The sequence below is a fragment of the Hesperophylax consimilis genome, chromosome 17, assembly GCF_061612785.1.
Source record: "Hesperophylax consimilis isolate HC1 chromosome 17, BYU_Hcon_1.0, whole genome shotgun sequence".
Lineage (NCBI taxonomy): Eukaryota > Metazoa > Arthropoda > Insecta > Trichoptera > Limnephilidae > Hesperophylax > Hesperophylax consimilis.
The window spans coordinates 34,069,728-34,094,455 of NC_142852.1; the positions used below are offsets into that span (position 1 = coordinate 34,069,728).

General features: G+C 38.6%; 1 protein-coding gene across 1 annotated transcript; it reads left to right on the forward strand.

Annotated features, from left to right (window-relative positions):
• The first annotated feature begins 5,117 nt into the window (after positions 1–5,117).
• LOC149416475 (uncharacterized) lies at positions 5,118–19,643 on the forward strand. The gene is made up of 2 exons (XM_089641718.1): positions 5,118–14,570; positions 16,191–19,643. The coding sequence occupies exons 1-2, from the start codon at positions 13,427–13,429 to the stop codon at positions 17,462–17,464; spliced, it is 2,418 nt and encodes an 805-aa protein (XP_089497844.1). The 5' UTR covers positions 5,118–13,426; the 3' UTR covers positions 17,465–19,643.
• The last annotated feature ends 5,085 nt before the right edge of the window (positions 19,644–24,728 follow it).

Below are 24,728 nucleotides of genomic sequence, written 5' to 3' on the forward strand. Positions count from 1 at the left end.
GTGTCCCACTACACCCCCTGGGTGGAGAGTGTGGTGTGGCCATAAGTTGCGTCTGCCCGTCTGACCAGCAACTGTTCCTCCGCATGGCCCACTACACCCCCTGGGTGGAGAGTGTGGTGTGGCCATAAGCTGCGTCTGCCCGTCTGACCAGCAACTGTTCCTCCGCATGGCCCACTACACCCCCTGGGTGGAGAGTGTGGTGAGGCCATAAGCTGCGTCTGCCCGTCTGACCAGCAACTGTTCCTCCGCATGGCCCACTACACCCCCTGGGTGGAGAGTGTGGTGTGGCCATAAGCTGCGTCTGCCCGTCTGACCATCAACTGTTCCTCCGCGTGTCCCACTACACCCCCTGGGTGGAGAGTGTGGTGTGGCCATAAGCTGCGTCTGCCCGTCTGACCAGCAACTGTTCCTCCGCATGGCCCACTACACCCCCTGGGTGGAGAGTGTGGTGTGGCCATAAGCTGCGTCTGCCCGTCTGACCAGCAACTGTTCCTCCGCATGGCCCACTACACCCCCTGGGTGGAGAGTGTGGTGTGGCCATAAGCTGCGTCTGCCCGTCTGACCAGCAACTGTTCCTCCGCATGTCCCACTACACCCCCTGGGTGGAGAGTGTGGTGTGGCCATAAGCTGCGTCTGCCCGTCTGACCATCAACAGTTCCTCCGCGTGGCCCACTACACCCCCTGGGTGGAGAGTGTGGTGTGGCCATAAGCTGCGTCTGCCCGTCTAACCAGCAACTTTTCCTCCGCGTGGCCCACTACACCCCCTGGGTGGAGAGTGTGTTGTGGCCATAAGCTACGTCTGGCCGTCTGCAATATCCATGATTTCCTTCATATTTAGTTATGTAATAGCGCACACCTGTGAAAAATCACGGGATAGTCCTAATTCTTCATTAATAAGATCAGTTTTTTTCATATAACAATTATTTTCCATTAAAATATTATTTATTTATTTTATTTTATTTTATTAATGCCTAGAAGGCTTTTACATATACATGTTATGGGTTTTGTTGTTCAGTAGCATTATAAAATATTTTAATTACATAGCATAATAAATTGAGTATGAACTTACATAACAATGTGTAGGGTTATTGTTATGGTGTTATTATTTTATAAACATAAGCAAGCAAAGTTTATTGTACAAAGTACGTCAGTTGAATATTTTACAGAACATAGGTTAAACTAATACATAAACTTGAGAAAAATATAACAGATATAGGTAGGTAGTTAAGTAGATACAATTCAAGTATATAGTTACGGTGTTATAGGAATTTGGACAATGAGTTCGATAAGTTTATATAAATATAGTGTAGTTACAAGAGTACAATAATGTAAGTAGGTAATACACACAAGACAAGTAAGTTTGTTATTATTATTATAAAGATAAACACTACAGTTTGTTGTAAACCATCTTTGTAATCATCAATCTTTATTTTACCCGATTGGGAATTTTACGAAACAAAGCTTAGTTAATGAAACAATAAAATATGCGTTTGAAAAAAAAAAATTATGAATCTGTTACAAACATTCTAGTATACTGTATTTTAGTTTGTATACTGATTGGTGATGATAAACATCAATTGAGCTATACTTATTACCGAGTATGTGAAGTCTTTGAATAGGTGAGTTTTGAAAATAATTGCTAGCAGATATGGGAACATTATATAGAGCGGTCTGTCGAGTGTCGCGCGTAGGTACACGGAGCGATATAAGACTCGTCAAATCAATGGCGTCCAGTCTGCCATTCGAAATTTTGAAAAGAGATACTAAGTCGCACACTGTGCGTCTCAATGATAAATCGGTTAAATTTAGTAAGTTCATGAGGAAAGTGTAATTAAGATATTCGTTTGGAATTCCTAATTTATAATTAATAAATCGCAGAAATTTATGTTGCACTCTTTCAATTTTTAATTGGTGAATCTTATAAAATGGAGTCCAGATTGTTGAGTTATACTCTAGATTACTTCTAACTAAACCAGTGAATAGCAGTTTGAAGGAATTTATTAATTTAAAATCTTTCGCTGTCCTTAATATAAAACCCAAACATTTCATGGCCTTGTTGGTTATTTCGTTTATATGAGGAACAAATGTTAGTTGCCTGTCAAAAATAATACCAAGATCCTTAATATTCTCAACTCTTTTTTAGGAAAATGTTGTTGATGCTATATTGATGCGTAATGGGATTTTTGATTCGGGCAAAAGTTATCGTTTGACATTTATCAATATTGAGAAATAGTTCATTGTGGGTGCACCACTCTTGTAGCCTCACAAGATTAAATTGTAGTACGTAACAGTCATGAATATTTGTAATGGTTTTATAAATTTTGAGATCATCTGCAAATAAGAGAATCATGAATCCATCAAAAACCGTAGTAATATCATTGATAAACAATAAAAATAGTACTGGTCCTAAATGAGACCCCTGTGGGACGCCGGTAAAGACTTCGAACTGGTGTGAATAGTGTGAGTTGAGTTTAACACATATTTTTCTTTTATGCAGATAACTCTCAAACCATCTCAAAATATTCCCTGTTATTCCAAGGGCACTAAGTTTATGTATGAGAATTTTATGTGAGACTTTGTCGAATGCCTTACTAAAGTCAGTATACACTACGTCTGTTTGAAGACGCTTTTGCATTGTATTAAATAGGTATTCCTGATAGATCATCAAGTTTGTAAAAGTAGATCTTTTTGCCATGAAACCATGTTGACGATGTGAAATAACTTTGTTAATCTCAGGCGAGAGTTTAGAAAGCAGAGCAGATTCAAATAGTTTAGGGATTGACGATTGGATACGTATAGGTCTATAGTTAGAGATATCTGATCTATTTCCTTTCTTAAAGATTGGAAATAGAAAACTGGTTTTCCATTTTTGTGGAAAGGTACCAATTTTTAGAGACAAGTTAAAAAGTTTAGTTAGAGGTAATGTTAAAACTGATAAGCATTTTGATAAGAAAATTGGAGGAATGTTATCGGGACCAGCCGATTTATTAATATCAAGGGATTTTAATTTAGTTCTAATATCGCTTTCTTTGAATATACATTGGCTAAAATCGATCTTGTTGTCATTGTTAGCTGTAGTTGTATCGAATAATGGAGAGTTGTTTGCAGTATCATAGACTTTGCTGAAAAATTCAGCAAACAGATTGACTACTTCTTGGGGGGTATCGGCCATTTTATTATCTAAATACATGTTTGACGGAATACTAGAGTCATTATTATTGAGCATGTTCGCAAATTTATAAATGTTCTGAGGATTAGCTGCTGCCAATTCTTCGCAGTTTTCGATACACCTTTTGTAACATAACTTGGACATATTTTTAGTTGTCTTTCTTAGTTCACAAAATTTTACATAATCTTTAGGATCACGTGACGATTTATAAACTTTATGAGCAATTTTTTTGTCTCTAATTATTTTAATAAGGTCGTTGCTAAACCATTTTGGGTAGTTGTGCACAGTGATTTTAGTGACGGGTACAAACAATTCAATTGCATTATTTAAAATTAAGTAAAATTTGTCTACCATTACATTTAGGTTTTCTTCAAAGTCAAGAAAGTTCCAGTCAGTAGACAATAGAAAATTTGTGATTTGCTTAAAATCAGCTTTGAAAAAGTTTAATTTTGTTGATGGAGATGGATTTTTTTCTATTTTTGAACTGTAGCATTCGATCGTTAAAGGAGGGTGATACTTGTCGATTGGGAGAATATCTTCAGCAGATGCGGATACTTTTACAGAAGAAGAATTGGAAAACACTAGATCGAGAAGACGAGCGTTAACATTGTAGACATAGTTTAACTGCCGGAGACTTAAAAAATTTGACATCTCGATTATATCATGGGAACCATGATTGATGTTGTCCGTGCATGAAGTTTTATTGTTTTCTGTGTCCCACGTTACATTAGGTAGATTGTAGTCTCCTGTTAATATCAAAGTGGCATCTGGAAATTTTCTTCGTATTGTTTCAGCTTCGAGGTAGTGGTCTTTGTATAATTGAGCATCAGAAGAAGGGGGTACATATAAGCAGCCAACAATAATTTTTTCCTTATTGGTAGACACCAAGATGAATAGTTGTTCCAGATGAGTGTAGATGCATTTGAGTTTTCTTGAGTTGAATTTCTTATTTACGGATATTAACACACCACCTCCTCTAGTTTTATTGCTATTGCTTCTATCTTGTCTGTACACTGTGTGTTCAAAGAAACCCAATTCCGTAGTATCAATGTTTTTGTTCAGCCATGTCTCAGTGAAAGCGTAAGAATCGTAATCCAGAGTAGGTAAGGTTGATTTCAGGTCCTGTAATTTTGTTCTTAGTCCACGTATGTTTTGATAAAATATTTTTATTTTGGAATTTAGTTTTTTGGGTTCGATTTGACTATCGACCACAGACATAGGAATTAATAGACGAGAAGATAATGGCGAGGGGTAAAATCAACTGTTGAAGAACGAAGGGGGTTAAGCTGACTGTGATTCGTCAATAAATCAATCTGACAGTAAATAGGCATCTCGCATTATAATATCACCATTTACTTCTTAAAAGTAAAATCTGCTTTTGAATGAATAGACATTTTTACATGGGAGCGCAAATTACTCGCCACGTTATGAACAAATTTGCGAAGTCCAAATTCGGCAAAGTAAATTTCTTCTGTTTGCAGAGTCGTAGTTAGTTTCAGAGTATTTAGTTAAGACACTTTTACAAATGTTTCATAATTTACTTACCCCAGTAAACAACGATGAGCACACTTGAGAATCGCTACATTGTGATGTGATAGTATATGTTTCTAAAACTGATCCATATAATACGGTGTGAATAAGCTTAAAATAAAGTAAAATAATGCTTACTTATGGAATGTAATACGACAATTGGATTTATTCTCTTTTTCACATCTATTTTTACAAGTTTTCATATCACAAGTCAACATTTTGCCGTGTTATTTCGTAAAATGAACCGATGATGCCTCGACCATAGTTCGCACAAGAATGATGACGTCACGTTTTCAAATTTCACTTGAGGCCATACGCGAGCACAGCCGGCTCCAATGGAACCGGTATGGGGAGTGGGGATAATACGCTTTTAATCACTTAGGGCAGGTCTACTAATATTCATATGTCTATGCTATCGACGGATTATTATTTATGTATTTTATCGTGATATCCGTTTCACCAGAAGATTTTCTATTTTCCAATTCTTTTCTTAGGTCACTCAATTGTTTCCGCTGCATAAATGACTGATCTTGGTAAATACGTATATTATTTTTTAATGCGTGTTTCTTGCTTAATAGTATTTTCGGCCATTTAGCTTCTGGAAACTCGATTTCAATTCCTCTTGGTTTATCGGCACGCCTTTGACCCAATCTGTAGATTTTCAAGTCAAGATTTAATGTTGACATATCTAAATCTGAGATTATTTTTTTCACTGACACTATGTCGCTATTTATTGATTCAGTCTGAGATAACGATGTATTCTCCGGAATATTATGAATAATCAAATTTTTATCTCTGTAATTTTGTTCTTTGATTTCGGCGAGGATATCACAGACACTCTGAGTTTGTGGAACTGAGGGGGTGCACACATTAGGGGTTGCAGTTTTAAGAGCTGTTAATTCACCCTCAAGATTCGCCATTTTAACAGCCATTTGGCCAATTGTTCCTAATATGTCATTGGTTCTAGGAATAATTTTAGCGATATGTTCTTTCGTAAATTTATTATTGGGATCCATAATCATGTTGGTCAGTAAGTTCACTGCGTCCTTTGCGAGACAAATATATGCCTGAGCATCCATATTAAGAATGGTTTTTGGAAAGAAAAAGTTGTAATTATTTACTTGCAGATGTGGCTAATGGGACAGCCTAGATATCTCAGCGCACTCGGAACCAATATGTTAGTAGGTACTATACTGGCCAATACACTACTCACTGCGGCTTCGGTATAGGTAGATACCCACAAAGTTAACAATAAAAATACTAAATTGTTTGACACTTGGCGTATTCAAATATTAGTTTTGGATTATTATGAGTTGGTTAAATGTGAATTAAATAATGCACAATGCAAGCTCTTACACTTCGCCACTTCGAGGTACCAAAATTTTACAGTGAATTTCGGTAAAACTCTTTAAATTTAAATATCTTTGTAATGACAATTTTTTGCGTCTGAACAGCAATAATATAACTCGGTTTATTCTTATTTATATTAGAAGAATATTATATAACTTTAATCGCTTGTCTGAATTCTTCGCACAATCAGTTCCAATTTTCAAATCCTGGTGGTAAACTGCTTAATTGCAGTTTAACAGGATAAAGAATGAATAAAAAAGTTCAAAGCAAAATTAGAATTCATGAAAGCAGATTTCACGCAGGACTAAAGCACAGCACAGACAACCGTAATAAGTGTTTGATTATGTACCCTTTCTTGAATGTGTTTTAGAATTTTTGTTTTTGTGTTTCTGTGGCTCAATCTGTCTGTGGAGATAGAGTAACAATAGCGCCTGTTGCTTTTACGTCCAACAGATTGCACTGTTTTTCAAATAAATAATAATAATAATAATAATTGTTTATTCCAGAATGTGGGGAGGTGAGTGCAATCCCACACATTCCATAAAATATAACTACAATGTTATATACAGAGATAAGTAGGTACAAATAAAATAAAATATGAAATGTAAGTATGATAAAACAAATAAAACATAAGAAAAAGTAAAAGGAAATATATAGAGTGGAGAGTGATAACATAAAACATTTACATTTCTTGGAAGCTTATTGGTATATCGGAGCGATAATTATGGGGGCCAATATTTTTCTCCAATGTTTTTCGATGCTCGATCCTGAGGTCTGGCGGGTTTCGATGATGAGGACGTTTCTGGAGTTGTTGATCCTTCCTCTCGTTTCTGCTACCCTGGTTCTCATTAGGGCTGCAAAGCCGGGAACTCTCCCCTCCATGAACATCGAGGAGGCACTGCAGTACCTTGGAAGTCCGAACATTATGCGGTAAGCATTATTATATTGAATCCGAAGCCTTTCCATGGTACGCATTTTGAAATTGGCCCACAGCTCGCAAGTATACAAGGTAGTGCAGAAAGCTAAGAATAGCGTCCTTTTCACCTTCGGGCTGCAGAGTCTAAATCTTCTACTGAGCATGTTACTTTTTATGCTCAGTGCTCGCCTCTGCCTGTCGATGTCGTCGTCATCCGTTAAGTTGTTGGTGATGATATGCCCTAAATATTTCGTTGTTTCTACTATTATGAGAGGTTCTCCATTCAAGAATGCTGGGGGAATATTTTTTGGTCCTTCTCTGTATTTGACGACCAGCAGTGCTGTTTTTTTCGCGTTATATAACATGTTTGTTTCGAGTGCATATTCTTCACAGATCTTCAAGAGAATTCTTAGTCCCCTTATTGACGGTGCCATCAGCACCATATCGTCTGCATAGCTCACATTGTTGATGCATTGTCCTCCAATATGGCAGACTACCCCAGCGTTATTTAACCTGTGAGTTAATTCATCCATATATATGTTGAACAGTACTGGGGACAAACAACCTCCTTGTGTGACCCCACTCTTTAAGAAAAAGGGTTCTGAGAAACCATCTTTTCATTTAACTAGGTTTTCTTGTTGACGGTGCCATGTGTCGAGAATTCGTACTACTTTCCATGGTAGGCCTCTTTCTTTTAGTTTGGTGTTAATAATGGATGGTAGACTCTGTCGAAGGCCTTACTAAGGTCCAAAAAGCATGCGTAAGTTGTTGTTTTTCTCTTCCTATAGTATTCCAGCGTCCGTTTTACGCAGAATATGGCTGAGTCTGTGGAGCATTCAGTTTTGAAACCCATCTGATTATCTTTCGTTTTCAGTTGGGGTCCGACTTGATCAAAGAGAACTCGTTCAAATATTCTGGCGGTGACGGTGGCGATGGATATCGGTCTGTAATTTTTCTGTAAAGTTATGTCTGTCAGTTTAGATTTTACTATCGGTATTATGATTGTCTTTGTCATGTCTTTGGGTAGATAACCACTCTTTATAATATCGGTGAACAATGTTGCCAGTAGTTTTAGAATCGCTACCCCTGCATGTTTGACGTGTTCGGTACTTAAGCCGTCATGTCCTGCTGATGTTCCGGATTTCATGTTTTTGATGGCGGTTTTCACCATGTTTGCAGTAACTATAGGGTCAATGTCATCATAGGCGTTCAAATGCGTTACGTTTGAGGAGATGGTCGGCGTGGTAGTCGCGAAATGTTTTTTGAAAATATTGGCAATTACTTCAGGATTTGTTTCTCCGTTTATGTTACACGAAACTTTGGAACGCATGTTCAACATTTTATTAGACTTATTCCAAAATGATTTGAAGTCCCGATTATCTAAGTCCGCTGCTATTTTATCCATCGGGAGTTGTGTCGAATTCTTTTGGCATTGTTTTAGAGCTGTTTTGAAGGCGGCACGCTTTGTCCTTCTATCCTCCGCGATGGGACCATTGTGCGGTCTCCCATTATCAATCCAGGTGAGCATCGCTTGTCTTGATTTTTCGTATTTGTCTGTAACAAATTCATTCCATCCGCAAATTTGCTTATATTTTGGTGTAGTAGTATTTCTAAATATACGAGTGGCACTGTATCGTAATTCTTGTACTATACATCCGTAGAGGTGTTTTATTTTGGCACGTTCAGGGTTGCCACCGTCCTCACGAAATGTATTTTTTGGCTTGATTTTAGCTAGATAAGTTTGCGAACATGAGTTATAAATTCCGATATCACGTATATTTTTCGGATTCCATAATGCTGGATCCCTTAAAATAGATGAAAATTCTTCCGATGTTACAATTCCATTCGTATTTAAAGTTAGTTCGAGGGGTCGGTGGTCAGTCCAATCAACATCGTAATGTATTTTCATCTCGATAATTTGTTTATAAATATTTTTCGTAACTAGACAGTGGTCTAACCACCTGGCAGTACTATGCGCGTCACTGACGTATGTGTAAGAATTCTCAGGTAAAATTTGTGTGTCGGCACAAATGTATTCGAATTCTTGACAAAAAGATTTTAGCTCTATTCCAAAGAGTGAGTCGGGATTAGCGTTGAAGTCTCCGATAATAATTGAATTGATATAATCTTTGTCGTCAATGAGCGTTTGTAAGGAGGCCAGGCAGTTGGTAAACTCCTCAAAGTTGTCAGTTAAGCAAGTCGGCATATAGATAGTGAAGATGGTTAAGTTTTCAGTATTCAGACTCACCTCGATTCCGGCCATACGACAATTGTCCATCGGGATTGTGGTAACCCTTAAATTTTGCTTGTAAATTATCCCAACTCCGCCGTACTACGGCCTACCTAGTAGGGGACCGTTAGCTATATTGACGGCAGAGGTGCCCAAGCTATTGAAATGCGGGTGAATATTGGACAAAAATTCAATCTCGGTTGGGAGTAGCCACGTTTCTTGGACTAGTATAATGTCATATGATTCGCAGAGATCGTGAATAAATTTTTCGGAGCTACGGACCGATCTGCAATTAATCGAAATAATTCTTAATTTATCGGTTGTCATTTTGATATTTGGTTGATGCACGCGATTCTATATATTTACGGAATACAATTCCTTCCGGCCATAGTTCTTCCACCAGGTATTTCGGCCCTTCAGTTTCTTTTACAGAAAGTTTGAAGGTGTTAAATGGCGTGGGACGGTAAGGCTTAATTTTTTCGATCTTAGTATTTTCGAGACCATTATCTGCAAGGTAGGTCTTAACGTCGTCCTCGGTAGTTTCCAATGTAAACCTTGAAATATAAATTTACGTAATTAAATCTGCCGACTTCAGTGTCGTTGAGGTTGCTTTTCCTCTCAAGTTACGTTTGGGTTTTCTAGTTACTAATGTAAATCCTTTCTCATCTTACCAACGGAGATAAAGAGGGGCTTTTATTTTAGTTTAATCCAGTCCCATCTAAATTATTTAATAGAAATATGGGGAAACACATAGGTACACTACATACCTAAATGATCTACAAACAATACAAAACAAAGTTATTAAAAAACTCTTCAATTATAACCCGGACACTCCCACAAAAAAACTGTATCAGGAAACGAAACTTTTGAAAATAAGAAAATTGTACGAATACAACATATGCCTCCTAATCTACAAAATCCAAAATGGACTTATACACACAAACACAACATTTAAACAAACGTCACAAGTACACTAACATTATACTAGGCAACATAACAAATTGTACACACATGCTGTAAGGACTGAAAGTGGCAAAAGAGGCATTGGCCACGAGGGTGTACAAATATACAATCTCCTTCCAGATAAACTTAAGACGGAGAGTATAAATGTATTTAAGAAAAAACTTTTTAATCTTAAGTTATTAGAACAATATTAGAATAATATTTATTTAATGTTATATATTTAAGTTAAGAAAGTGAAATGTAAATTTCTTTTAACTTAATAAATAAAAAAAAAATTTAAAAAATCTTCCGCAGGAGGCCGGGGCCGCGGGCCGTGGTCACGCGATACCTGTTTATTATTTTGTTTTAAAGCATGTGCGAAGTTCATTCCCGGCTGCACTGGACTATTTGGAGTGTGTTCGTTCATTATCTTTGTGTGTGTGGTTGACATTGCATTACTAGAACCAGTCGATAAGCAGGATGCGCCGCCCGTCGGTATTTGTTTACTATCTGGAAATTGTTGCTTACCCTCAGTTAAGTGGTTAATAATTACTTCCGAATTCCCAGTTAAGTTACTTTGTTTGTTTGGGACCTGAATATTTGCAATTTGCTCTCTTATTAGTGCCAGTTCTTGTTTTATGTCTTCATTTTTTGTGGTCGATGAATCTTTTAGTTCGGTTTTTATATGAGTTATTTCCGTTTTCAGTGCATTGAGTTCCTTAAGGAGTTTGGACACATCTATGCTGTCGAAGTTGATGGGAGGCAATTTATGCAATTGTTTAGCAACGAACACTGGTAGCTTATCAGGATCGGTCTCCTTCAATGCTTTCAGGATGTCCTGGAGGTCTCGGCTGATTCTGCCATCTCCTTTCCGCAAAGTTCGTTTATCCGGAAGCTTTTCAAACGGGATAGTTTTCGCCTCCTTTATTTCCTCTTCAGAGTAAGTAGAGATGCATAATTGTGTAATTGCAATCTCATCCAGAGTGTCTGCCTTGTTTTGAATGAACGTAAGACACTCGTTTATAATTATATTACATGAGTTACACGACAAAGCGATGCGATACGGTCTTCTGTCGCGACAATACTGAAATAAGCCTTTTGTTCAACAGATGTCGCTGTTTTTTATAACATGTTTTTACCTGTACCATTTATCTAATATAAGTATATAAAAATTCACGCGTATTCGAATACAACGTTGTGTCAACATTTCAAAGCAATCGGTGAAGAACTTTAGGAGATTTCAGATTTTGAACAAATGAACAATTACATTTTTATTTATATGGCGCTGATTACCGATTTGTAAAATGTGACGGGAGTTCGTGCAGCCGGGCCTTATGACTGCTTTACACCATCCTTTTTTTTTCATAAAATTTGTTAATTCCTAGCAATTCGAAAAAAAGGACGTGTTCTGTTTTGGTAGTTGGTACCGTGAGTGGTATATCTACGTTGGTAACGATTTTCGAACAGTTTAAGATGAGCGACATTTGTTGACTTCTGTCATCTCTCATTTTTTTTTAAATATAAACAGTTAAAAAACGTAAAGAATAATACATTTAGCAGATTGACCAAAAAAAATCCCACGCGTGGTTCGCGGGTATACTTGTGTTTATTAACAGTTAAAATTTTACTCACATACATACATTATCTTTGTAGAAGATTAGAAAATAAAATTGAAAAAATAAAAAATCGGTCTTACTGAATTACAATCAAAATACATGATTAAAAAATATTAAAAACAATGAAATTAAAAATGTTAAGTTACATCAGGTCAGATGTTACAGCAGGTCGGATGCTACGGCAAGTAAATGTTTGTATCAATGGTATTTATCCAAGACTCAATATGATTCATCAAAGAGTTAAAAAGTTTTACCTAACTATATCACATGACGTTTATTCAGTTTTATGTATTTGAATTTTTCTTGTATTATTTAATTTAGTTATAAAAAAATACGTTTTTATATCTAGTAAAAACCTTTGGAATAACTTGGAAGCAAATCTTATTTGTATGGCTACTAGGCATACTTTAAACTGCATCCAAAACTTATTCTTTATAGCATTTAGGCATAACCCACTAAAAGCTGCAAGGCTTTTAGCTTCTTTAAAATCCATCGATAGTTCATTGAATATCTGGAATCCTTTAAAATAGAGATTATTTTGAGTTCCCAACAAATTTATAAAGTGTAAAATCTTCTCAGCTTCTCGTGGGGTATTCATGTATGTATTTAGAAATTTGAATTTTAATTATGTATTTCCGGGGCATCTTATCTTAGAGCTTAAATGTAAATATAAAGATATTGTAAATTATACGCTGTCTCACACTTAACATACCTAGTTGTTTCTGCATATTCATTATATTAGAAAACCTACTACAATTCAATACTGCTCGCATGTCTCTATTTTGAATTATTTGCAATTTTTTATTTGCGTTATTTATTTTCTTGTGCAAACAAAGAAATATAAAAAATGTTTGTTTTTTAGGAAATAATACAAGCGAACTTTACATACATACTGTTAACTAATGATGAATATCTATGTGTGTTAACTTCATATTGTTAATGCTTTTATTAATGAATGAATCGAGACAGGGGTGTGACAGTTATTGCTTTGGCATCTGCGCTGCTGTGTTTTGGTGCTTTCACCTCATACATAATACGAATATCATATCGATCAAGATACGGTGATCAGGCAGGCAATTTCACCAAGATATACGTACCTATTGAAATCATTACGATAAAGGTTCAAACGACGAACGGGTAAACAAAAACATTGATTGGATAACGACCAAGCACAAACCAAGACCGAGAAAAAAATTATTTCTTCTCTAATTGCAACTATCTGTATGAAAATAATGGTTGAATAGTGCAAAGTTTTCATTATGTAGCATAGGCTTTATTTAAAACCTATAAAGTGAGATAAACATTACCATTTTGCAGCCAAATCGACGTTTCTTACCAATTTCGTGTGTAATTCTTAGTTTAAATCTCCCGCCAATGTCACCTGCTAGTTCCAAATGCATCCTTGAGGCGGCGCCAGTAGTGGGACGCCACCAGTGACGCTATAATTTCATGCTTCATTAGCATTTATTTTGCGAAGGTCAAACACGTTTGGTTTGTTTACAAACATCAAATACCGTAAAATAACCTGTTTTTCAGTATTTGCGCAAAATTTACATATTTTTTTTCGAGGTTATTAACAGTGTGACTGTTCGAACTCCGTAAAATTGCGATTTATAGAGTTTCGTGTGTTTTTGTTTAGTGTTTTTTTGTGGTTTCTTTGTGTTTTCGCGATTATGTCGGATTCCGAACGTTCCGAGAGCGGGGAAGCCGAATTTTCGAGGGCGGAAGTCATGAAGGTGATCCACACGGACACGCGGGGAAAGCGTTCGAGGGTCTGCGCGGAAGACAAAGCCAAAAGGCAGAGGGTTTGTGAATTAGCTCCCGCCGACCCGCGAATTGACCTGTTAACACAGCAGATGTCCCAGATGCAGGAAATGTTGCGTCTGCTGCTAGAGAAGCGTTCGGAGGCTCCCGTCCGTGGCGCCTCGGACGACGATGACGAGGACAGCATCTCCCTGGACACCCCTGCGTCGCTTCGGGAGGAATTGGCAGGAGATTTGGGAATGGGACTCATCCATCCGAATAAGCCGTCTCGCGACTTGGATCTCGGGGAGTGGACAACTGACCTAAAGCAGCCGAAGATACCATCGGCCGACCCAGGGAGGGTGAAAAAAGTGGAGCTCCTTCAGCATCTGGGGACGGCCAACTGGAACAATGTCCGCTACCTCGAGATCCAGAAGTCGTATGCCGCAACCCCCCTCTTCTCAATGTTGGCATTGAACCCTGAATTGAAGCGCCTAGCTCAGGAGAAATCGGCCAGTACGTCAACGGACTCCTTCTGCGGCTCCCTGACCAATGCTCTTTCCCTGCAGGCTGATCTCCTGAAGGCCTCCTTGCAGGAGCTGGTCAACTGGAGTGCGGAACCGGGCACGAAGCTGAGCACTTCCACTCTTTTCGAGAAGGTGCAGTCTCTCTTCGCGGCGGGGTCTGAGTCCCAGAAGGTGTCCAAAGACATCATGCAGATGGTCTGCGGAAAACGGGCTAGCCACATTGAGTATCGACGAGAGGGGGCATTGCGAGGCATCAGCGACGGATACGTCCGAGATGCCTTACGGAAGATTCCGCCCACATCGGAATATCTCTTTGACCCGAACCTCCTGTCGGCCCAGCTGGATAAGTTGGGGGGAGTGAAGAAGTGCCTCGCTCCTCAGCCTAGCACGTCGCGACCAGCTCCTCCCGTTAAACCTGTGACTGTGCAGAACTCGCAGCCCTTTCGTCCTAGAGTACAGCAGGGGAGAACCATCGCGAGAAGGGAGCACCCTGAGAGTCGAGGTCCAGAACCAGCCCGTAGGGCCGCTAAAGCTTTCCCTCCCCGAGGTAGGTTCCGGCCCAAGGAAAGAGCAGGGAAGCCAGACCGTAAGAGGTTTTAACAGCGGGCCCTCTTTTCAAGGGGGTCAGTTGCGCTCATTCGCAGGTAGGTGGAGGAACCTTGGTGCCCCTACTATCATCCTTAAGATGTTAGATGGCTACCGAATTCCATTTTCATCAAAACCTCCACTAAATAATAATATTGATTTATTTAACTCCCCTTTCGCCACTAAGACTTCTGTGGCAATGACAGAACAAATAGAAAAACTCAAAGCCCTTAAGGTTTTAGAGTCGGCACCTGCCACTCCCTCATTTATTTCTAACATGTTTCTGGTCCCCAAATCAGATGGCTCAAAGAGGCCGGTCTTTAACTTAAAGTATTTAAACAATTTTCTGACTGTCAGTAAATTTCGTCTGGTAAACGTTTATCGAGTTCCTACTTTTCTACAACCGAATGACTGGATGGTTAAAGTGGACCTCACACATGCTTACTTTCATGTACCTGTGAGTGAGCAGCATAGATGTTTCCTTAGACTTATCTATAGGAATGAACTCTTGCAGATGACATCCCTCCCCTTTGGCTTGGCCACCGCACCTAAGGCATTCGCAACCTTCACTAACTGGGTAGCGCAGGAACTGCGGAAGAGAGGGATGAGAATTCTAGTGTATCTGGATGATTTTTTATTAGTAAACCAATGCCTGCCTACTTTAAAACACCAGTCTATTGAAATGGTGGAGTTTTTGCAAGGCTTGGGATGGCATATACAATTTGATAAGTCAATATTAGAACCATCACAACAAGTTCAATTTCTTGGTATCAGCTGGAATACTCTAACTAATGAAAAGTCTCTCCCTCAGAACAAGGTTTCAGCCCTATCTTATTTGTTAAAGGGTTTTATTCAGACGGGTAGGTGGTCACTAGATAAGGGGCGCAGCCTCTTGGGCTCTTTAAACTTTGCTAGTTTTGCAGTTCCAAGAGGCAGGCTCAACAGCCGGCACATACAGAAAGGGTGCTTAGGACTCAGACACTACCACCCTTGGGAGTCATCACCAATTCCGGCAGCTACCGCTCGGGAATTGAGATGGTGGGTTCGATCGCTCACCCTGACGTCACCTATACATCTGCCGCTGTTTGAGCATTACTTGACAACCGATGCCTCTGATCAGGGTTGGGGTGCCCAGCTGGACGAAAAGCTTCTCAGCGGTGTGTGGGCTGATGACCAGCTGAATCTTCACTCCAACGTAAAGGAGATGCTCGCCGTGTTGGCTGCCTTGTCTCCTCACGCGCTTGAGCTATCTGGCTCGGGTCTTCTGATCCAGTCGGATAACAGGTCTGTCGTATCTTATCTCCGCAAGGAGGGTGGTACCAGGTCAACTCAACTCCTGAGCTGTACTCGACTAGTGCTAGATGTTTTGGATAAACACTGTGTCTCCATGACAGCACAATACTTACCCGGTCGTTTCAATGAAGTAGCGGACTGTCTATCTCGTCATCGTGCTGTACCCGAATGGCACTTGCTACCCTCTTTCACGGAGGTAGCATTCAGAAAATGGGGACGACCCGAGATAGACCTATTTGGCTCTAGGACAGCGCATGTGGTTCAAAGGTATGTTTCTCTTGATTTTCAGGACGACAAGGCAGACTACCACAATGCTTGGAGCAGGGACTGGGACTATCAGCTGGCTTGGATCTTCCCTCCCCCGTGCCTCATGCCGAGGGTTCTTTGCCACCTGAACAGGGCAAGGGGATTATACCTGGTAGTGGCTCCTCGTTGGGAAAGGGCATTTTGGAGAGCGGATCTGAAGTGTCGGGCCTTGGGTCCACCTCTTACGATTCACAATCTAGGAGAAACACTGATAGACACCAGGACCAACAACCCCCCTCCTCAAGTAGAGTCCTTCACTCTGGAGATTTGGCTTTGTGGGGGTGGGACAAAAACCTAACAAGATGGTCAAGTCAGCAGAAGGAACTTCTTAGATCCGGATGGAGAAGTTCCACCCTTCGCACTTATGCTCCGGCATGGCGGAGGTGGCAGCGCTGGGCGTCAGAGAATCAGCTCGATGCCACGCGTCCCAAAGCTGAAGACTTAGCCAGGTTCCTAGCCGATCTACACATCAGAGAAAAGCTATCGCTGAGTACCATTTTAGTTCACAAGTCAGTGGTGTGTACCTTAGGCTCTCCCGAAGACAATAGAGAGCTGAGCTCCAATCCGATAGTGAAGAAGATATTAAAAGGGATATCTTTAGCTAGACTAAGGCCTTCGAAACCCCCCATTTGGGACCCGAGGGTTGTATCATCATGGCTGGAGAAGAATTTGCCTCAACATATTACTCTCTTTGAAGCATCAAGGAGAGCAGCCACCATCCTGCTTTTGGCATCAGGGCGCCGAGTCCACGATCTCACATTGCTCCATTGCACAGCTGAAAGATTGTCAGTGGACAGTGAAGGCATCTCCATTTGGCCAGTGTTTGGTGGCAAGACAGATTCGGCAGACTGGCAACAATCAGGGTGGAGACTGGCTCGCTCGGAGTCTAGGAACATAGACCCTGTCTATTGGACGGAAAAGGTCATAGAACTGTCAAAGGAACGGAGAGCGCAGGCGATACTACCTAGCCTATTTATTACAACTTGTGGGACAGTGAAAGCGGCCTCCAGGGCAGTAATTGCAGGTTGGATTAGGACAGTCCTCAGGGATGCTGGTGTAGAGGATCCACCTGGCAGCATCCGTTCAGCAGTGGCATCTCTGAACTGGCTGCAGAATTATAAGCTGGACGATATACTGTCACGTGGTAACTGGAGAAGTCCCAATACCTTTGCCAGGTTCTATAGAAGGGAAATTGCAGAATCGGCTGGCCGAGTCAACACCGACCCATCTGTCGCTGACCTTTTTCAACCTCTGTAACTGGTTAGCTGATTTCTGGAAATCTTGCCCCTATTTTCTTTTTATTTGATTCACATTAGCATAATGTCACCAGGCGATAACAAACAATATCTCACTTTATAGGTTTTAAATAAAGCCTATGCTACATAATGAAAAAGTTTTACCTTACAATAAAACTTATATTATGTACTTAGCTTTATTTAAAACCTAGGCAAGGGCTGCCTGATGAGATCTAATGAAGCATGAAATTATAGCGTCACTGGTGGCGTCCCACTACTGGCGCCGCCTCAAGGATGCATTTGGAACTAGCAGGTGACATTGGCGGGAGATTTAAACTAAGAATTACACACGAAATTGGTAAGAAACGTCGATTTGGCTGCAAAATGGTAATGTTTATCTCACTTTATAGGTTTTAAATAAAGCTAAGTACATAATATAAGTTTTATTGCAAGGTAAAACTTTTTCATTTTCCTCCCGATATGGAGATCAGGATGAAAAAGAGGATGGTGTAAAGCTAGCCTTAGATTATTTGTTTAAAGAATGTAAAACTCGACCATTTCATGTCATCCAGGGTGGAAGATACTCTCAGTATCGCCATGGTAAAGATCATTTTGCCACCGTTTAGAATCCAAACATTTAAGCCGTATTTTTTTTAGAAACTTTTAAATAATCATTTATCTATTATTATTTTTTTGTTAATCCTTATATTCATGTATGTAATTATGCTTTATTTTGTGACTTTATCAATAATGTGTTGTGTTATTTGAGCTATATACAATAAAACAAAGATATTATAGAAAATTGTGAATGAAAGAATAATAATTATTTTTTACATAATATGTGTTTGCATTCTAGTTGTAACACTGTCACTGTACTAAACACGTATTAACAATGTTACTGTATTGAACTAGATGTAACATTGTCACTGTATTGAACAAGATGTAACACTGTCACTGTACTGAACAAGTATTAACACTGTTACTGTATTGAACTAGATGTAGCATTGTCACTGTATTGATCAAGATGTAACACTGTCACTGTATTGAACAAGATGTAACACTGTCACTGTACTGAACAAGTATTAACACTGTTACTGTATTGAACTAGATGTAGCATTGTCACTGTATTGATCAAGATGTAACACTGTCACTGTACTGAACTAGTTGTAACCCTGTCACAGTACTGAACTAGACTGCTTCAAAATGATTTTTTTTTCATTGAATATACAAACACATTACAATAATTTACAAATGTAGATATTTCGAGGCTGATTGCGAAAAAATTAGAAAATTTTTACAAAAATTGCCCAACTCAATTGAGAAATTATTTCTCGTGTTTGAGTTGGGGAGCGTTGTGAGTCATTATGGTTTATAGGTTGTAAAATTTCACTAGTTGATGTAGCTAAAAATTAACAAATAGCTATAAAACTAGATGTTCAATTTGATAACACTATATAATTAAGAAAATAAGAAATTTAATTATAAACTAAAAAATATAACTTAAATAATATAATAGTTATTAAACTTAGAAAAAATAAGATATAAAAATAAAAATGTACTTATTGGGTACGAAATAATAGAAGGTAGGTACAGTACTGGTAGTAAATTGTTCAAAGACCGAGCTGGCAATCTTGTATGAAATGGGTACTTAATAAAATGCAACAACAATAAACGCATATTTGGAAGTTCAAAAAAGAACTTTAGAGGATATGTATTTTTTTTAAATATTAAATTTTGTTTATATATATTTTTTATTTTTTATTAATCATTAATCAATTTTTCTAAATTCATAACGTGAATTTAGGAAAATTTAATCAATAAAAATTACAAATGAGTTCATATAAACAATTATTTGAAAAATGTATCCAATGAAATTAAAACTTGTGATTACCGTTGGGTTTATCTAAAAGTTGTTTGATTTGTGATTTGAAAGTTTTGTAATTTTTTTCAGTTGTAATTTTATCCGGAAGGGCATTAAATAATTTTATACCTTGATAAGTATAATGGTGTTGACCAGCACTAGTTTTACATTTAGGAATTTCTAAGTTACCACGTGATCTAGATCGGTTAATTATTTTTGTAGAAATTGTTGAATTGAAATGGTCTTTATGAATTTGTAACAGTGCATTCTTTTTAAAAATTTTGTTTAAGCTAAGTATAAAATAAAACTAAGTATATAATAAAGTGACAAATTTTAAGTCTTCAGACTTGAGTTATTTTGTCCAAATCCAACCCTTTCCTTCAGTTTTTGTTGTTTTTATTAGAGTTTTCAAATGTAGAGTTTGGAGAGTCCTGTCTACTTCCACACTAGTTGCAGTTGGTGAGACTATCATCAAGAAGGTGTGTGCTAACTGAAGGTATCTCCCTCTGATCCAGAACTTGTAATGCGTTGCCACGTCTTCCCACCATAACTCCAGTTACCAAAAACTACTCTAATTGCACAGGGCTGGCCTTGCATACGTCTTCCTACTTCTACAACATACCCCACTCTGTCTCTAGTCACCCGAGACTACTCCAATTGCACCAACTAGCATAATATGTTATGTAGTAATCTTTGCCCAGAATTACGATGGAGGGTAATAATTTGGATTCTTCAGGCGTCGTCTTCAATTTATCTCTTAAAAATACAAAAAACATCAGTAATGTATAAAAAAATGAAAAATAGTAACATAATGGTTTTATAATTTAAAAATTAAATTAATAATTTTTAAATTCAAAAATCTTTTAATGAAAAAATAAGAAAGTACACAGATTTAGGAAATGAGATAAAAAGAATTTGGCATTCTCAGACTATAAAAATATTACCATTCGTTATTTCGGCTACTGGCATTATACCTAGCTCTCTCATTCAAAATTTAGGCGTATTAGATCTATCAAAAAATTTACATAGAAAAATGCAAAAATCAGTCATTTTAAATACATGTAGGATTACGAAAGATTTTTTAAATATTTATGTTGAGGGATCAGTAGGATTTATAGGCCCTGTTAGGAGTTCTACCGAGCCGAACCCTCTGATATGAAAATATCTGGAGTGGGTGAATTATTTTCCCATTTGATCTCTGGTGAGTTGACGTGTTGTTCTTGTATTGTTTTGTATTTATTTTGCTTATATAATGCACTTGCATAATGTGGATTTACTAGATGATCATTTGTGGAAAAGTGTGTGGAAGGGTTTAGTTTTTTCTATGGGGAAGATTTAATTCTATACCAGAAATATTAAATGTGATTTTTTTTCAATGTTGTTCCAGATAGGACTGACAAGAAACAGTCCAGAAGTTACGTACAACATAAAGGTGTAGATTATATACAATGCACTGGAAGGTGCGACAAGGTAAACAAGACCGATAATATATACAGGAGACGTTCATAGTAAATTATGTCATTTTTTCTTCTCTTTCTTTCTTTTCTCCTTTTTAAAATAATAGTTTACTGTATATTTTCTTGCAATTAAATATCAATGTATATAATGTTCATGTTTACTACATTATACTGTAATGAATTGGCTAGAATTAGAATAATAGGTAGAATCGTTAATGTAATAATATTGTTCTCTTAATATATAATCTACAGGCTTGTCCTAGTGAGAATTTCAACGTAAAAAAAGATGCATTGTAAAGACACAATAAATAAATAGTTGTTGCAGTATAGAGTACAGTTGATACTTGCTGTAACTCGTTATTTTCGGAAGAGAATCAAAATGGGTAATTAGTTACTTTAAACGTATACGCATTGGCACACAAATTGTTGGTTTGCGCGAGGGCCGAGTCTCGTGAAAACGAATAGTTGAGTGCTAGGAGTGTAAAGTGGTTTACATTTACTTCCCGTGAGCACTTAGGCTATAGGCCCATTGTGCTATCTGCCATTTTACCTCATTCCTTTAACAGTCACCCAGTCCCTTTAATAAATTTCACCAGGGTTGTTATTGGGTATGTGGCTATGTCTTCTGGTTCCACAATGTGTGTTCCCAGGTTTCATCTCTCCTCTCCACACCTCCTTGGTTTCCTAAAGGCCCCGGGATGGAAGAGGGTTTCGTCTCTCCTCTCTACTCCTCCTTGGTTCCCCGAAGGCCCCGCAACGGAGGAGTCTACTCTTCCTTGGTTCCCTGAAGGCCCCATGGAGGAAGAGTCCACTCCCCCTCGGTTCCTCGAAGGCCCCACGAGGAAAGTGGGTCTCGTCGCTTCTCTCCACTCCTCCTTGGTTCCCTGAAGGTCCCAATAGGGAAGAGGCCTTCAAGGAACTGGAGAAGATGGTTTCTATTGTTTTCATGTTTCTTATTTTGACAATATCATTCACGTGGTCGTAACCGATGTGTTTACCAGAGGCGTCGCAATTCACACAATACACAATATCTGAGATTTTTCTCAATAGCTTTGCTTTTACGAAACGGGGTGCCAGTTTGGCAGAGAAGTATAGAACATCTTGTAAGAGGATGTTGTTTCGGCTCCAGAACACGTCATTTTCTATGAAAGCGACATGTTTCCTGCGTAGGTTATATCTGTCTGCACTTTGTTAATGAGCGAGTAGTAATGCGTCAGTTACTTCACTGTAAATGGCAGAGAGATGACATAATCCAGACGATGGACATAATTTTCTACCGGGTTGTTTGTAGAAGGAAAAGACGACGAAAAGTTGGTTCCTGTGGTATGGTATGATATGGTATATAAATATCTAATAATATTATCGTTATTAATTTCATCTATGGAATTTTATCGAACAGTTGAGAAAATTAATCAAAGTGCTTATATTTCCTTTATATCTTGTACATCTCCCCAGTGGCAGTAAAAAAAAATTAAAAACACTATTTGGGATTCACTGCCAATGGGGAGGTGTACGAGAAGTTCAGAAAGTCTGTACAGATATTGTATTCTTAATAGGAAACAATTTGTCACCTAATCAATCTCGGGAGCATGGCGGGAAACCAATTTACAGAGAAGAATTGATTTCTAAATCTGTTTTACACACGAATTGGTTTCTAACTGTTTCTTCTTCAGAGGTGGTTGTTGAACTGACTTGACATCAAATCTGGCTCTATATTTATAGGGCAAACTCGGGTCGGGTCTTTACTAATATGAACCTCCCCTTTGTGAATTAGTTAGGCTGTTGGCCGGCTGAAAAGGATGTAACATTGTGGGGCAATACTTCTAACTATGTTAGTTCAACTCACCTAAACCATCACCCTCTATCTCGTTTATTTATTTTACAATAAAATATACAGTTTTACATATTGGCTTTGATGCTTAACATTTTTTCAAATTGCAAAAAATACAGTTAGGTGTCAGTTTTCAGATTATTATTTTAGCGTATACTCATTTTTTGATGTTTATATTTATTTCCTGGTCATAATGACAATCATTTTCTCGTAATTTAGTCCCATGTTACCAGAAATGGTCATTTTGCCCCTTTGCTGTGATTGGCTCTAGGTTTCGGCCATTAAGAGTTCACATTTCATCCAGTGATTAGTGGAGGGGAGACAACGTAAATAGTGAGGCAGTTCTTTAGCGGTGGTCATTCCTTCATCTGCTGGCTCTGGGTGAAGAGATTGCCTACAGGAACCTCGTAGCGTAGTGAACTAAACATATTTCAGAGCGCTTACCTACAGGAACCTCGTAGCGTAGTGAAATAAACATATTTCAGAGCTCTTACCTACAGGAACCTCGTAGCGTAGTGAACTAAACATATTTCAGAGCGCTTACCTACAGGAACCTCGTAGCGTAGTGAAATAAACATATTTCAGAGCTCTTACCTACAGGAACCTCGTAGCGTAGTGAACTAAACATATTTCAGAGCGCTTACCTACAGGAACCTCGTAGCGTAGTGAAATAAACATATTTCAGAGCTCTTACCTACAGGAACCTCGTAGCGTAGTGAACTAAACATATTTCAGAGCGCTTACCTACAGGAACCTCGTAGCGTAGTGAAATAAACATATTTCAGAGCTCTTACCTACAGGAACCTCGTAGCGTAGTGAACTAAACATATTTCAGAGCGCTTACCTACAGGAACCTCGTAGCGTAGTGAAATAAACATATTTCAGAGCTCTTACCTACAGGAACCTCGTAGCGTAGTGAACTAAACATATTTCAGAGCGCTTACCTACAGGAACCTCGTAGCGTAGTGAAATAAACATATTTCAGAGCTCTTACCTACAGGAACCTCGTAGCGTAGTGAACTAAACATATTTCAGAGCGCTTACCTACAGGAACCTCGTAGCGTAGTGAAATAAACATATTTCAGAGCTCTTACCTACAGGAACCTCGTAGCGTAGTGAACTAAACATATTTCAGAGCGCTTACCTACAGGAACCTCGTAGCGTAGTGAAATAAACATATTTCAGAGCTCTTACCTACAGGAACCTCGTAGCGTAGTGAACTAAACATATTTCAGAGCGCTTACCTACAGGAACCTCGTAGCGTAGTGAAATAAACATATTTCAGAGCTCTTACCTACAGGAACCTCGTAGCGTAGTGAACTAAACATATTTCAGAGCGCTTACCTACAGGAACCTCGTAGCGTAGTGAACTAAACATATTTCAGAGCGCTTACCTACAGGAACCTCGTAGCGTAGTGAAATAAACATATTTCAGAGCTCTTACCTACAGGAACCTCGTAGCGTAGTGAACTAAACATATTTCAGAGCGCTTACCTACAGGAACCTCGTAGCGTAGTGAAATAAACATATTTCAGAGCTCTTACCTACAGGAACCTCGTAGCATAGTGAACTAAACATATTTCAGAGCGCTTACCTACAGGAACCTCGTAGCGTAGTGAAATAAACATATTTCAGAGCTCTTACCTACAGGAACCTCGTAGCATAGTGAACTAAACATATTTCAGAGCGCTTACCTACAGGAACCTCGTAGCGTAGTGAAATAAACATATTTCAGAGCTCTTACCTACAGGAACCTCGTAGCGTAGTGAACTAAACATATTTCAGAGCGCTTACCTACAGGAACCTCGTAGCGTAGTGAAATAAACATATTTCAGAGCTCTTACCTACAGGAACCTCGTAGCGTAGTGAACTAAACATATTTCAGAGCGCTTACCTACAGGAACCTCGTAGCGTAGTGAACTAAACATATTTCAGAGCGCTTACCTACAGGAACCTCGTAGCGTAGTGAAATAAACATATTTCAGAGCGCTTACCTACAGGAACCTCGTAGCGTAGTGAAATAAACATATTTCAGAGCTCTTACCTACAGGAACCTCGTAGCGTAGTGAACTAAACATATTTCAGAGCGCTTACCTACAGGAACCTCGTAGCGTAGTGAAATAAACATATTTCAGAG

Bases quoted from the DNA above. Each gene is read 5' to 3' on its own strand.
- LOC149416475 (XM_089641718.1), top strand. From the start codon at position 13,427: ATGTCGGATTCCGAACGTTCCGAGAGCGGGGAAGCCGAATTTTCGAGG. The intron at 14,571-16,190 runs GTAGGTTCCGGC...CTTGATTTTCAG, and splicing joins TAAAGCTTTCCCTCCCCGAG to GACGACAAGGCAGACTACCA.